Source organism: Quercus robur, chromosome 6 (genome assembly GCF_932294415.1).
Source record: "Quercus robur chromosome 6, dhQueRobu3.1, whole genome shotgun sequence".
NCBI lineage: Eukaryota > Viridiplantae > Streptophyta > Magnoliopsida > Fagales > Fagaceae > Quercus > Quercus robur.
The window spans coordinates 35,056,075-35,072,420 of record NC_065539.1 but is presented as its reverse complement, the minus strand read 5'-3'; the positions used below and the strand labels follow the sequence as shown (position 1 = coordinate 35,072,420).

The window sequence follows — 16,346 nt, the reverse complement described above, 5'->3', positions numbered from 1 at the left end:
GAGTGTGATTGGTGAAGAAAAAATGGGGGGCCCTTGTGAAAGTGATGGTTAACCATTCATAGTTTATAATGTCAAAGTTGTGGCGAAAAAATTATGGAATAATTTGTGATCTAACTATTCATGATGTGGCTTGGGGAGTTTTGATTTTCCATAAAAGGATGAGTTGACTCACACTTGCAGTAGACGAATATTGGTATGAGGTCCTATCTATTTTGATTTTGTCACTATTGTTGATCCAAACACGTCAATGTTATCAGAGTGATTTAGAATATTTACTTTTTTTTCTTCTAACGAAAGGAAATGTAATGAGTTTATTGAAATTCTTTCTATCCTTAGTCTTCGTTTGGGAGGAGGGAATCGAATAGAATGAAAAAAATATTTTTAGAATATTCTCCCCTTCCCTTGTTTGGGAGTTTTAACGGAGAAAATGGAAAGTCTATTCCCTTGTTTTGGAGTTTAGGTGGGAGGGAATGAAATATTTAGGAGGGAACACTCATTCCCTCATTTTCCCTCAAAACCTTAAATTTTCATTCCCCCCAAATTGGGAGGAATAGGAGGGAATGAAATTAGGTTTAATGAAAATTTTATTGAAACTCCTAAATTACCCCTTGAATCTTAGCCCTTTTTATTCTCAACTAGTCGTATGAATATTTTTGCTCTCTCTTTGCTGCTCTTTCTTTCTCTCACTGCTGTTTTGATTTCATTGATTTATTTACTATTAAAAAGCTTTTGTTTACATATGTATTCTATGAATGCTAGCGTATCCTGTGAGTTTTTCACTTGCATGAAGTTTAATTCCTATTATTGTCTTTTGTGTGAATGCTAGTGTACTATACGTATTCTGCAATTATTCATTGGTTTTTTCAAAATTGTATGATTACCTACTTGTCTTAGTTAAGTCCAGCCGTACCCAACTAGCTGAACTCAACTGTTAAATTTTCACTTGTATGATGTTTAATTCCTATCATTTTCTTTTGTGTGAATGCTAATGTACGTGTTCTATAATTATCCATTGGTTTCTTCAAAACTGTATGATTACGTGCTTGCCTCAAATAATTAGTTTTGAATGTTAAATTAAGTCCATTTGTTTTAATCAAATAGACGATAGAGCCTTAGTTTTTGAATTTAAAATTAAGTCCAGATACCTTAATAAATTGTGTTTGAGTTATTGGTCTACTATGCAACAAGTTGTTTATGTTATTGAATCCCAAATAAAATTAATGTTTATAGTTTAACAGTTTTATTTTTAGAGTAGTTGTAACACATTCATAATTAGTTAGACTATATCATCTCAAAGCATCTTTTATAAATTCCAAGGTCTTGTAAAATAATCCAGTGAGAGGAACCATTTACACCATTTTATCCAACTTCTATTTTCTTTATTATTATGATAGAACATGTGCCCATAATTTTTTTAAGTAGGAATAATATCGTAACTAATTTTTTACTTAGATAGATTTGAATGATGATATACTTAAGACCATGAGCGCAAATGTTTCCTATTGATACTAATGTCTAGGCCTAAAAATTAAAAAAAAAAAGTGTGGAATTTCTTGGCTAACTTTAGATTTGCTTTATTTTGTTATTTTATTTTGTTTTGGCAAGACTCATTACATAAGTTTTTTTATACCATGCATGGACCTTAAAAGATATTTGTTTGCATTTTAGACAATGTTTATTTTGTTGACAATAAATATGTGATGCGTGAATTGCTTTGAATTTTGTTGACAATAAATATGTAGTTTACTATTATTATTTCTTTGAATTTTGAAAGTAAATAATAAGCACATTCACATGGAGTGTAATTTTTTATGTTCTTTAAAATGAGGGGTATAATAGTAATGTTATTATAAAATAATTCCATTTCATTTCTTTGAATGTCACTTCCCAACAATGTTACTTACATTCCATTCCTTTATTTTAAAACATCTAAATAAGATTTTTTAATTTCATTCTATTCTATTCTTTTCCCTACTTAAATACATTCCATTTCTTTAAGGACCATTTCATTTCATTCTCTTATGAACTCTCAAACAAAAGCCTTAGTGTGCATTTGGGAAGCGCAAAACGCACGTTTGCGTTTCTACCCTTTTTTTTTAGCCGAAAAGTTTGACTTTTCAACCAATTTTCAGCCACATGTGGGTCCCGTACACTGTTCACGGATCCACAAATTTCACTTTTCAGCAATTTTTTTATTAAAAAAGGGTCTCACGGTATTATTTACACATTTAAAAATTATTTTACTACAATGTTTTTTAGTTTTCAGTTTTCAATTTTATCCAAACGGACCCTTAGTTTCCTATTTCTCATAAAACAAAGACTAATTTAAGTGAGAAAGAAAGACGGAAGACAAGTGTTTAGGACAAAAATAAATGTTCTGCTATTTAGAAAAAGAAAAAAAAAAAAAAAAAAAAAAAAAAAAAAAAAAAAAAAAAAAAAAAAAAACTTGGCCTACCAATTACCAAACCAAGGATTCAAGATGAAAACCTCACCTGCACGGCACGTACTCCATTTCCAAAATGTACCTATGATCAAAATTTTTTTTATTCAATTTATTGAAATGTAAATAAGATCAAATTCTCAAAGTTAGGTTAACAGTGCATAAAATGAGATCATTGAAATTTAAGGGTCTGCTTAGTTGGAGGAGTGGAAAAGTTGAAGGATAGAAAATTGGTGGGAAGATGGAAAAATAAAAGAATAGTAAAGATTGGGTATGTTTGGTAATTGCTTTTTCCCCTTATTTTCTGTTTTCAAAAACAATTTTTTATTTTTGAGACTAAAAAACTTATTTGACAAACCAAAATGGATAGAAACAAATTTTTTTTCTCAAAACTCAATTTGTGAAAGAAACTGAAAATATGCAAAATGCTGTTTTCAGTTTCTAATTTCAAAAGTAAATGAATATGTATTTAATTTAATGAATCTGTCTTATTTAATGAATTAACATTAGAGTTCAAATCCTAGTAACAACAAATTTTAGTATTTTCTTCTTCTTTTTTTCAAAAAATTATTTTTTTAATTTCAACTAACCAAACATGTTTTTGATTTCAAAAATACAAGAAAAGTGTATTTTCTTTATATCTCCAAAAACAAGTTTTTGAAAATAGAAAACAAAAATTGTTACCAAAACATAATCTCAGTTTTTCCTTATGTGTTTTGTTGGAGGGGTGGAAAAGTCTTTTACTTAGTTGAAGAGAAAAGTAGGATGATAAAAAATATAGTTTATATAAATTGACTCTTATATCCTTACTACATAATATGTAAGAAATAATTTATTTGTACTCATTAAATAATATAAAAAATTAACACATCATACATATAAATTTTTATATTTTTTTTCTTTGTTACCAAACAATACCCACTTTTTTGTAATCATTAAATAACAAAATTACAATTATTTAAAATAAGAAACACCTTAAATTCTCAATCTCATTTTCTTCAATTTAACCATTTATTTGCATTAGTAACATAACTTTTGCATACTACAACTGTTCAGGTTCTTAATTTAATCAAAAACGAAAAATAAAAATTAAAAATTAAAAAAAAAATTAAAAACTTGTTGGAGGGAGCTTAATAAAAAATAGTATACAATAAAAATAAAATAAAATAAAAGGCTAGTGGTCTCACGACTTCAACCATATTATTTTCATTATAATCCCTTATCCATTTCTCTCATGAAATCATCTCTCACTCTCAGTACTGATTCCTCTCCCTTACTTTTTTCTTTGTCACTTTCCTCTTCTCTTTATACTTTCACATTTCTTACTTGCATGTCAACTATCTTAGATGCATTTCCCAAAAAAGAAAAAAGAAAATGATCTCATATGCTCACCGCAATCCCAGGTATTTCCGTTTTCTTCTCTTTTTTTAATTTTTTATTTTATTTTATGAAAAGGCATTCATTTTCAACCAATGATACTTCAATCAAGTTTTTTTTTTTTTTAATAATAATTATTTTCTATGTTAAATAATAGGTGAGATGAAGTTATTGTTGGGAGAAGAAAGGAAACTAGGCAAATATGTAGTTGAAACATGATTTTTTCATTTTTTTTATTTTTTGAGTTAGATGCAAGTGGCTGAGAGAGGAAGGAGTAAAAATGGTTATTTGCTGCATGGTTACTTTTCACCTGTGTTTTCTCTCTAAAATCGGAGAGTCATATTTTTTGTGGGCTGGGTGAAAAATGCCTAGGCCTACTCAAAAATTTTCTTTCCTTCTCCTCTTACCAAACAGCATCCTCTTTTTCTTTTCTTTTTTCTTTTTTTTTTTAATCAACCTTATTCTACCTCCAATAATTAAACATACTTAAGACTTAAAAAAAAGGTAAAAAAAGAAAAAAAATAAATGTTTAGCGTACATTCTTTAATATACACATAGTATATACACTCTCCAAAGACAAGAAAAACTGTAACTTCACGTTAGGGTTTTGAAATGTGAAGAAAAGTGTGTAATAAACAGTGTCCTAAAAAAATTATTACAATGCTCAGTTGACCCCAAGCATGTTTTTGATTTTTGAAGTATAGTCCTGTAAGTTATGTGCATACAATGAACCTCCCAACATTTGCTTTAATTTTTGTTTTTTGTTTTTGGTTTTTGTGTTTTTGGTTTTTCATAACTACACGACCGGAAATCAGTACAACAATGCACCAGAAATGCAATCTCTCCTCCTTATCTCCTCTTTGCTAATTGGAATGTCCTCTTCAAGAATTGATTGGAGGCTGTATCATTTCTGTGACACAACACCCTTAGTATTGTATTCGGATCTGATCTATTCCACCTTCCTGTAGTAGGAGGCATTGGTAGCTTTTGCCCTGAACCCATTAGTCCAATTCCACTTTTTTCACAGGTCACAATGCTGAAATCTTCAACGAGTTGCTCTGTAATCTGACCCATTAATGCTATTATTCCTTCCACTACCTCGGCCTCCCTCTCCACCACTTCCTCAGCTATCAATCCTTCTCCGCAAGTGCAAAAAACCCGCTTCAGGCTTTCGAAATCCTCCTCAATCATCTCGTGATCAGACCGATAAAACACCCGGGAACTTCCCCCGGCAAGCAAAACCATAAGGAATGCCTCAAACGAGGCCTTCATGACTTCTTTTATTGCCAGGGCTTGGGCTCTATCCGTGAGAATTCCAGTCATGAGAGTGAGGTTCTGCTTGAGAATTCTCAATGCTGGTCTAATCCGTGCATTGGCTACATCGTCCACATAAAGACTATCATAGAAGACAGAGTTTGAGTCAAGGAAGATGAGGCGGTAAGCAGCTACTTCTGAGACATTTTGCCAGGCTGCTTGGATGAATGTGCTTACAAGTTCAAAGTATGAGGCCGTAGTGCTATTGGCCCTCCGGTTGTTGTTGAATCGATTGCGGGTTGAAGGATGCGTTCGAGGGGGGATGGAGAGGGCTTTGTCAAGTGAATGGAGGTGGGAATGAAGATAATGCAGCGTGTTGAGGCGGATATAGAGGCGTTGTGTTCCTCGGCTCGTTGATGGGCGAGGATGGTGACCTTCATTTGCTATATTTTGGTGCAACTGATCTGCTGCACCAACACTGCATGGACTAGCTTTTTTCCACAACTTGATGAACTTTGAGTCTCGATTGCATCTGGTCAGTGGAGGAAGTGTGGGGATATAGCTCTGTTTTGTACCTGAAAACTTATTTTATAAGTGGGAAAAAATGACACTTAATATGACAAAATTCATCGAAATCTTAGTTGCAATAACTTCTGCCCAATTCTAAGACAACATGAGTTGTGCAGTACCAGTCTATATTGTTGTTGATAGCAATATCATTAGATAACATAGAGACGAGAATGCATTTTCAGCCAATCAAGAACGTTTACAGAAGGAAAATAAATAAATAAATGAAGAGAAAGTTCTTACCACACGATGCAACAAATGAAGCATAGTCTTGGAAGAGAACCTCTAAACCATCAACAAGATCTAGAACTAAATCTTCTGTAATCCCTGTTGGGATTTCAAAGAAGTCATCCACAGTTTCCTTAGCTAATTTCATTAGCTCTACGACTGATTGTGCATAGGGCTCTGATTTGGACTTTGGATTCCATGTCTGCAACACAAATTACAATCAATCATTAGGATTGAATCAAAGATTTATCACTCTATGGAAGCTTTAATTTCTATGCCAAATTGTTCCAAAGTAAAGAACTTACTTCAGTTTCTTTCCCTCTTTGGAAACACTCTTTCCCTTTCTCCAACCTTTCGTTTATCCATTTTTGCAAGAGGTTCAATATGACTGATTCAACTTCATATAGAATCATATCTCGTACAATTGCTTTGCCTCCATCCTCACACTCAGCAGAGTCTTCAACTACCATTTGGACCAAAAGCTTTTCCAGCTTTCCAGCCCTCTGCAGTACGTCAACTGTCTCAGCTGTGAGCATGAACACTGTCCCTAAATATTTTTTCAACACAGCTCCGTAACAGTTATGTAGCGTGACAGCGGCGACTGCAGCTGCAGTTGGGTGCCATTTCTTGAGTATGGGACTAAAGATTTCCCTCTCTTTCAATGCCAAATCTTCGGTTTCCTTAGCCAATTGAAGCAAAGCTTCACTTGCCTCTTGTTTCACTTCAGCAGTATCACTTTTGACATTCCCACTTTCAATTATCTGTTGTCATTAACCAAAGAATAAGATGACAGATAACATCAAATCAAAACTGCACTAAAACTTGAGCATGAACTCGATAATTAAGAAAACCATAAGTTGAATGACAACAAATTTCACAACATTTGTTCACTAGTGCTGAGATGGTACATTGTGATTGGTGTACAATAAAATTGATGTCAGACTGTCAGTGATAGTCCTATGCAAAAAGTGATATTTCACCCATAACAAATTTAGAAAAAATTTGTCAACATTGTTATCAGGAAAACTATTTACAGACCTTGGTCAATGCGTTTTTCACAGATGATCGAATGTAGAAGTCCACACGATCTCCAGATGAGTCCACTAAGGTTATTTCTCGTTCCTCTTCCCCAGCCCCTTCAGTGATTGTAAAATCATGGCCTAAAATCCTTTTGGCCGATAACACCAAAGGAAGAAGGTTTTCAATTTGGCCAGCATTTCCCCTCTGGAAATAGTCATGGTAATTAAGCAATCTCTTCTCTGCCCATCCCTGCATTGAGGTCAATACTGAAGACAGGATATTTACATATGTAACCTCTCGGTCTGGTCTCTTGGCATCATTTGCCACTTCTGTCAACATAGCATGCGAAGCACAAAGAAGGTCTGGTTCTATCTGTGCAGTCACGACGTATTGCTGAAAGAGCACCCAAGTGAAACACAAATTGTGTATAGGCCGTGTGATTCCCAATGTTGACCACGTTTTCTTCATTAGCTCTAGAAGTTCATCAACCTCGTCAAGGACTAAAGTTTCATCCCTGATATCAAATACTGATTGAAGAAGAGCGACGTAGAGGTGGATGTTGAGAGGGTACCCATCAGCCCAATGGCAAATATCTGTGGGAACTCCATTGGAGCTTTGCCATGACAAGGATACTACGGAATTGCAAAGCGTTCTCATGGTGTCGGAATTCTTGCCAGTGTCTATTGCTTTTGTCTCGCTAATTCGGATAATGTCCCTCAGACGCATAGCGAAGGTGTTTGATTTGTCTAAGGGGATTGAAGGGTGGAGAAGAAGCCCTGCCTCCATGATTTTAAACTGACGCCTTTGCCATTGATGGTACTCATGGGAGTCATTGAATTCGGATGGCTTTAGGTGGCGGAGGAGCTCTAACGGAAGTATTATCGTCTCTGCTCGCCGACCCATCTGTTTCACATCAATAAGCAAGTTTACAATGTTGAATCAAATGGGGAAACTTGTCTTTAAATTGGGTACTAATCACGTTTATTGTCAAGTTAATTTGTAGAATATTTTGTATTTAAATTTATACTAAACAATGTGATGTTCAATCCGCATTCAGAGACTCTAATGTTGATTGAATATAATGTTTTCATTCATCTCATTCTAGTACCGATTATGTGATTACCTGTTTCCAAAATTACAACATGATTCTAAAATGGGTGATGCTACAATGTGGAGAAAGAAGATTAAAATTATTGTGATTATTTGCTTTGTTTTCTAATTTCATTGTTTGCTTCCTTATTGTCTATCCTTTTGCCTTGAAGTGCCTACATATGCACTAATACAAATACAATGACCCTACCTTTCTATATTTGATGGAAAAGTCTGTGACCTTTTAAAAACAGCAATTTCATCAACATCCTAAAAAACCAGGAAGAGAACACCACCACATTGTCCCATAACATATACTATTAAAATTGTAAAAGGGTTGTATAGCTTAATTGGCACTTTTTAATTTTTTTCAACGCTTCCAATATTCAAATTTCGGATTAAAAAAATAAAAAATAAAAGAAAACAAAGAAAGACGTACCTGGCCAACGAGGGTCCTCATAAGGGTCTTTCTGAGCCTGTTATCGCTCTGCTCTGTCACTCGCATCTGCTGCCTCATGATCTCGGCGGAAGTCATCGGCCGCCTTGGCCTAACCGGTTGCGGCACGGTGTATGAATACCCAGGACTACTAGAGTTAGAAGTGTGTCCACCATGACCACCGGAAGACGGAGGAGGAGCAGGAGCTGCACCACCTGCCCCGGCACCAGTTGACATCCTTCTTTGAGGCGACCGCTTCAACATCTTCAAACCCAATGTCCTCTTCACCCGACTCGTGGGGGTCGTCACCACACGCTCCCCACCAGGCTTATTAGTCCCCGAGGATGGCGGCAACAACGAACCCTCCCCACCATGTTCATTATGGGAATTGGATGATGAGTAAAAAGTGAGGGCATTGCGACCACCGAAGCCAGGAGACGACCTGCACGCCGTGAAGAATATTTCATAGGCTGTTTCTCTAACGTCGTCACGTTCAATACCTTCGAGCTTTCCAAAGGGCCATAAGAGGTCTGCCATGAAGGCCTCATGGAAGTGATCAGGGCGTGAAGCGACGTGAGGAGCCGAAAGGGACTCACGACGAGTGTGGTGTCCCATGGTGGATGGGAGGAAAGTCAGATATCGGGGGCAACCAGCTGGGTTTGCATATTCTCCTTAAAGTAGAGGACGATATTTGCGAGATAGAGAGAGAGAGAGAGAGCGAGAAAAATTAAGGGAGAGAAAATGGTGGTTTGGTTGGTTATCGTGACAACGTTATTGTGTTAAGGAATGAGTGTTGGGTGCCAACGTTGTTGTGCGAAGAAAACGAGAAAGCTAGAGGTTGTGAAAGGACATTACATGTCATTCATGCCAATTTGCCTTCCGATTATTTCGCTGCTTTTCTTATTATTTCCCTTTTCGTTTTCTGAGGTGACAAATAACAAGTTTTAAATTACTAAAGAAATATTAGAAACGTGTTTTGCAAAACAAAGTGTATTTGGTATTTGTTTCCATTTATAGGAAACAATAAATGTACTTACATGCTTTTTCAAAATGATAGAGAGAATCTCTGCATGCGTAGTTATCTTAAGATCTATTAATAGTTCTGCTGATAAGGAGCCCCCTCACCCTTACCACTTATCCAGCAAAAGTGGAACATCGATCTATTTCCTTATAGCCAATACACAGAAATGGAGTTGTTGATCATAAAATCTACAAACTGTGCATCAAAAAAGGAGTTGAATTTAAAGGTAAATATTGTGAAAGCTTGGGTTCTAGTCTCTTGGCATAAACCCCCCAGTTGGGTGGGTTAAACTGAATACGGAGACAGTGAGGGTGTTTGGATCAGAGGCTTTCTTTGTTTCCTCGGAAAATAGTTCCTGTGAATCTAACATCCTCCATGAATTTCTTGTTACTTGTTTTGAAGGAGTAACCATGCCGACCAATATGGGCTGCTCCGGTTGGTTTTTCTGACATTGTCTTTGGCAGCTTCTCAACACAGCGGCATCTCTAAGGACTTTCCGGCGCGGTGGTTGTTTAGCAAGAGAAAATCAAGGGTCCTTTTTTGTCGGAGGAACTGGAGAGATGCACGGTGGTTTTGATGTCTGGTGGGCTCAGTCAATGCTTTTTCTTAACCAAAAGGTACCTTCTTTAGATGCTGTTTTCATCTCCTGTTCTTTCTTCTAAGTTGTTGTGTAAATATGCTGTGGTACTTCATCTGGGTTGTTATTGGATTCTTCTGGGTGTTTTTTATTTATTTATTTATTTATATATATATTCTAAACTTTCTTCTTTTATTCATCTTTGATGGGCTATTGTGGTGCTTAAGGTTTCTTGTTGGCGAATTCTGATAAATTTGTGAATTGGGGTTGCAGAAATTTAAGTTGGTTTTTCATGTCATTATATAATTTTGATGTTCGAATCCTGGATGGTAGGATTCAGAATTAGACTTGTTTATAGCATAAGCTTCATAACATAATTGAAAAGGAACCGATAAAGAAAACTTGTTGAAAGTTTGAGTTTCGGAGTAGTTTTATTTTCTTAGTTCGTTTTGACCTATGAAATCTAGTACTTCAAGAATTCACTGGTTGAGCACTAACACTTTGCTCATGATCTAAGAATTTATGAGCACTTATATGAGCTGGGGTGTTGGGTAATTTCTGGGTTCTGATTTTTAGTTCTATGGTTGATGCTAGTTTAGAAGAATTTCAAGTGGATTGATCCGGTATGAGACTTAAGAATTGGATGAATAAGGGAGTAATTATCATTCGAGGGAGGTTGCAGAAGGTGATGAAGTGTATTTGTTCAGGTGAGCAATTGAAGGTAGATGAAAGGGTTCATATTCGATGGAGTCCTTAGCGACTCGGCACTATTTAGCAAGTGGCTATTCATCCCGAGCTGGTGAGATGGAAACAAAGGTGGACAATAGCAACATTGAAGAAGCAGAGTGTTTTCTTCGTGAGAGTGGTTATCTGAACTAGGAGGTTAGTGATATCTTTATTTTGCCTTTTCTGATGTATTTTTGTTTCTGTTATATATAAACTGATATGCACTCATTTTACTATTAGCTGTGGACTACTTTAAAAATTCTAAACATCTGTATCAATTTTCATGGTATACTAAGGGCCTGTTTGGTCATACTATGATATTTTTTATGGCTACATTTGTCACTTTGTATGATCTTCAATGAACAAATTGAGCATTATAATGGGAAAATTTATAGATATGATTTATCCATACATTGTAGTAAATACTTCAACCTGTTTCTGATTGCTCCATTTAAGATATGAATTTAAATAATATGGTAAGACAAAATGAAGTAGGCCATTCAAGTTCATACGAACCAAACAGGCCATGATTTTTTGTTTTACTGTCATTTAGCTGTACACTTGTAAAGTCATTTTGAGGTGGAAGTGGCTCTGACAATGAGAATTCCTTAGTAGGTTTATCCGGTTTTAGATATATTTGCCTTTCTTTCTGGATGGTCATTGTTTATAATTATATTAAGGGCAGTACATTGTGCTACGAGACAGAGGGTGTTTGGATCAGAGGCTTTGTTTGTTTCCTCGGAAAATATTTCATGTGAGTCTAATATCCTCCATGAATTCTTGTTACTTGTTTTAAAGGAGTAACCATGCCAACCATTATGGGCGGCTCCGGTGTCTTTTTCTGACACTGTCTTTGGCAGCTTCTCAACACAGCAGCATCTCTAAGGACTTTCTGGCGCCTTGGTTGTTAGTCCAAGGTTGAGACTGGTGTAAACTAGTGTTTGTGTTTGTGTGTGTGATATGATGTAAGTGAATGTGAATCATGTGTTTTTAACGAATGGTTGTGCAGTTGATTGCATTGACTGTGCTGCTGAAGTGGCAGTCGTGAGTGCAGTGAATGATGGAATTAAATCGGCTAGAGACATTGGCCTTAGAAGGCCTTGGGTAATGATCAGCGTCAATGATGATGAAGATCTTCACTTCCGAAAGGCTGGTATACATGCCTCCTTGCATTGGTTTAATTAGTAGTGTCTTATTTTATTAGCACCAGCTACTGCAGAAGCTCATGTAGTATAGTGTGTGCAATCAATTGAATAAGATTTGCAAGTGTTTTTATACCATAGATACAAATTATCGTGTCATTTATGTAAATCAGACTTTGGCTTGATACAGAATTATGACTAATGAATTAGCGAGTTTTTTGGGAGAGTCAATCTTTAATTCAGCTCAATCACGAAGACAATTATTTTCTTGATATAGTTAGACAAGCAAAGCATTAGGGTCAATGAAGCATCTGATGTCATGGTTTTAAAAATTGTGCAGATTAGATGGACCATAGTATATTTTTGGTTAATGCAATACAGTATGAATAAGGGAAAGCCTAATGTATGAGGTTGGAAATTTGGGTAGGTCTTAGGTTACACTGGCCACTTAATAACATGCTCATATATGAATTCTTTTGCAATTTGTTTAAGCTGACTTCTGGCCACTTTAATAGAGTTTGATCTGGAGGATTGTCCACTTGAATGTTCAAGGCCTTGTGAGATTGTTTGTCCTGCTATCACTCAATGAAGGAAACTCTACATTAGAAGTTTTGAATGGTACCAATGCATCTAAATTCTTAAAGGTTTGTGTACTTGATTCATTTTGATTGATTTTTAACTGCACACCCTATTGTTCATCATGGATTACATTTGCCATTTATACTTGACATAATGTGCAGGGTGGAGTTATAACTGGACGCTGTTATGGCTGTGGCCGTTGCTTTCCAGTTTGCCCCTACAGTAATATTAGTGGGTGTTACTTTCCTTCGTCATGCGGCTGATTTTCCTTAACATAGGCTATGTAGCCTCTTTTTTATTTCTTTTTGAAGCCTTCATTAAGATTCCAATCTTAATTACATTTGAAATCATAAACTCGTGTATTCTTCCTCTTCTAGTGTTTTCAATTAGATCTCTTTCATTATTTTCACGTTTAATCTCACAAACTTGTTTAGGGGTGGTTACATATATAAGAGATACTACTGCTACAGCTGATCTTATAAAGAGAAATGGTATTGATGCTGTGGAGATACATACAAGTGGAAGGTACTATTTCATGATTATATTAAACATATTATAATGCAAAATAGATAGTATATAATTTAAATAGATGAGGGGAGAAGGGGTATGGGATCTATTATTTTGTTTTGATTGCATTTGCAATAGAATTTTATCCTCTTTAATGACAAAGGTAAAAAGACTGAAAAATATCTCCTGAAAAGGAGCCTGTGCTAAGTCTAAAACTATACATGTGATTGTAGTTGTCTCACCTCAAATGCTATGAGAAATTAATATACTTCACTGCCATACCTTATAAAGGACAGAACTTTTTATTTCCCCTCAATTCTTAGGAAATATCTAAATGTGACTATATCTAATTGAGTTTCATCCAAATCTAGGCATTGACGCATTGCATGAACTGAACCCTTCTGTAGGCAGACTGCTTTATTTGAAGAACTTTGGGATGGCTTGGGAGATTCAATTGCACATCTGAGACTAACAGTGTGCGTGTGTGTGAATGTTTGACACTAAGTTGTAAAGCAGTTTCCTGTCGAGTATAGTGAGGATTGTGAATTAATACTTTCTGGCTCCAGGTTAGCTTACCTAATATTGGGGATTCAACCATGTCCTCAATGAACACGATGTACTCTATTATGGAACCTAATCTAGCTACCTTGCTTCAATTTATGGCAGGTCTGTCCTCTCTTAACTGAAACCCATCTGAACTGTTTAAATAAGTTTCGAATGATATCATCAATCCAAATTTTACTTTTCCTTTCAAAAAATCCATCTATCTAATATAGTTCATGAAATGAAGTTGGATGGCGACCCCATGAGTGGAGATATTGGACGAGGTGCCACAAGGGAATCAATTGCCTTCGCTGTTTGATTGGCTGCTGTGAAAGACAGGCCTCCTGGTTTGTATCTGGATTCCTATGTTCATAGAGAATGTGTTAAGTTTCAATTTTGCTTTTGGTAAGGTGTCAGTTCTATACTCCTTCCAAATGGTAGGTTTTCTTCAATTGGAAGGTGGCACCAATGCTCAAACAGTTGAAAAAATTAAAGAAAATGGGACTTTTTCAAACAACATCCATTACTTGTAATTTTTTCACCCTTCAACCCCCCCTTACCTCTCCCTATTTATCTGTCTTTCTGAATTTGCAAAATAGGAAAATAGTAGCAGAATCAAAATGTCAGATATGTCAACAGGAGGATGAAACAATGCTTCATGCACTATGGTCATGCCCTTTAGCTAGAAATGTTTGGGCTTTGGTGAGAGACAAAATACAAAAATGGCCTAATGACATAGTCACTGACCTTTTTGGTCTGTTTAATAGAGCTTGCCTGGAGTGCAATATTGAAGAAGCTGAAATACACTACAAAAAAAAATGCCTATTAGCGACCAAGAATTTTTGACGGACCCAAAAAGCCCTCTCAAAAAATCTTATTTGTGATGGCAAAATAAAACCCTTGCAAATACTTGGTAAAATGTGAAATATTTGTGACCAACAAGAAAAGTTGTCTCAATTATGTGTTATAGCCATCACAAATACTAATATTTTGGAGGGAAATTTTCCCTCCATATTATTTGCGAGGGACAATTAAAAATCTCTCGCAAAAAGTATATTATTTGTGATGGTTAAAAAAAAACCATCACAAATACTAAATTATTTGCTAGGGCTAGGATCGACCTTCACAAATAATCATTAAAGTGTCAAAAATTTTGAAGGGAAATGTTCCCACCAAATTATTTCCGAGGGACAATAAAAATCCCTTGCAAAAAGTTTATTTTTTGTGTGGGTTAAAAATATGCCCTTACTAACACTAAATTATTTGTAAGGGCTAGGATCGACCTTCACAAATAATCATTAAAATGCCAAAAATTTTGGAGAAAAATGTTCCCACCAAATTATTTCCGAGGGACAATAAAAATCTCTTGAAAAGAGTTTATTTTTTGTGTGGGTTAAAAATATGCCCTTACTAACACTAAATTATTTGCAAGGGCCATGATTGACCTTCACAAAAAATCATTAAAATATTAATTTTTTTTTGGAGATAAAAGTTATTCTAAAATTCAAAGAAAATATAAAAAGAAACTTATAAACATATAGCACTTTGTATTCTTTAGATGAACCTTTTGTTTACAATCTAAAAAAAAACTTTTATATACATCTTATATAATAAAGGTCTGTCCTTCTTTTCTAAATAATTGTACCCATAAAAAAATGATAGCACTTTCAACTTCAAAATGATAGCCTAAAATTCAAGAATTTCAGCCTTTTGTACTCTCTCTCTCTCTCTCTCAAGTGAATAAAAATCTCTTCTAATTAAAATAATAAATAAAAGATGAGTTTATAGATCAAATGGTAAATTACATCTGATTGACAAGAAAATTGACATGCATGTTAAGAACATATAGAACATGTAATTCAATGGTTGGATTTTCAAAATATGAATTCAATAATAAGTTATTGGGTGATGTATCATTTTTTAGAGTTACATCACGTGTAACTTGAACCCAAATTCTATATTTCTTAATTCGATGTGAATTTTGATAAATCTACCGTTAAATTACATTATCTTCATATATTGTTCATGCTTATAAAATTTCAAGGTGATCAAATATTAATTGTCATGTCATCAATCATATGTTTAAATTCAAGTTTTTATAGTTTAAAATAATGCATAAAAGATGAATTTATAGATCAAACAGTAAATTACATCCGATTGGCATGAAAATTGGCATGCATGTTAAGAACATATAGAGCATGAAATCCAACAATTGAATTTTCAAAATATGAATTCAATAATAAGTTATTGGGTGGTGTACCATTTTTTAGAGTTATGTTAGGTGTAATTTGAACCCAACCTTATATTTCTTAATTCGATGTGAATTTTGACAAATCTACCGTCAGATTACATTATCTTCATATATTTTTCATACTTACAAAATTTCAAGGTGATCAAAGATTAATAGTCATTTCATCAATTAATTGTCTAGATTCAAGTTTTAGTAGTTTAAAATAATGCATAAAATATGAGTTTGTAGATCAAATAGTAAATTACATCCAATTGGCATGAAAATTGGCATGCATGTTAAGCCTATATAGAACATGTAATCCAACGGTTGGATTTCCAAAATATGAATTCAATAATAAATTATTGGGTGGTGTAACATTTTTTAGAGTTACGTCAGGTGTAACTCGAATCCAACTCTATATTTCTCAATTCGATATGAATTTTGACAAATCTACCGTTAGATTACATTATTTTCATATATTTTTCATACTTACAAAATTTCAAGGTGATCAAAAATTAATAGTCATGTCATTAATCAATTGTCTAAATTTAAGTTTTTGTAGTTTAAAATAATGCATAAAATATGAGTTTAAATATCAAATGGTAAATTA

The 16,346-nt window shown here is 34.6% G+C and overlaps 1 protein-coding gene and 2 long non-coding RNA genes across 4 annotated transcripts; 2 read left to right on the top strand and 1 right to left on the bottom strand.

The window, feature by feature from the left end:
- Nucleotides 1–4,666: 4,666 nt before the first annotated feature.
- Nucleotides 4,667–9,128, bottom strand: LOC126688578 (protein unc-13 homolog). The gene is made up of 5 exons (XM_050383322.1): nucleotides 8,415–9,128; nucleotides 6,905–7,789; nucleotides 6,172–6,627; nucleotides 5,882–6,068; nucleotides 4,667–5,646 (listed from the first exon to the last, which is right to left on the bottom strand). The coding sequence occupies exons 1-5, from the start codon at nucleotides 9,024–9,026 to the stop codon at nucleotides 4,667–4,669; spliced, it is 3,120 nt and encodes a 1,039-aa protein (XP_050239279.1). The 5' UTR covers nucleotides 9,027–9,128.
- Nucleotides 9,129–9,482: 354 nt separating this feature from the next.
- Nucleotides 9,483–12,976, top strand: LOC126688577 (uncharacterized). 2 transcript variants are annotated; one of them, XR_007644310.1, is made up of 6 exons: nucleotides 9,483–9,658; nucleotides 9,835–10,049; nucleotides 10,604–11,652; nucleotides 11,745–11,888; nucleotides 12,393–12,521; nucleotides 12,618–12,976. It is a non-coding gene; the product is annotated as an uncharacterized LOC126688577 (long non-coding RNA). The 2 variants fall into 2 exon arrangements; XR_007644309.1 differs by having other exon boundaries at nucleotides 10,604–11,888.
- Nucleotides 12,977–13,157: 181 nt separating this feature from the next.
- On the top strand, nucleotides 13,158–14,023 carry LOC126689705 (uncharacterized). Its single transcript, XR_007644589.1, has 2 exons — nucleotides 13,158–13,629; nucleotides 13,754–14,023. It is a non-coding gene; the product is annotated as an uncharacterized LOC126689705 (long non-coding RNA).
- Nucleotides 14,024–16,346: the final 2,323 nt, after the last annotated feature.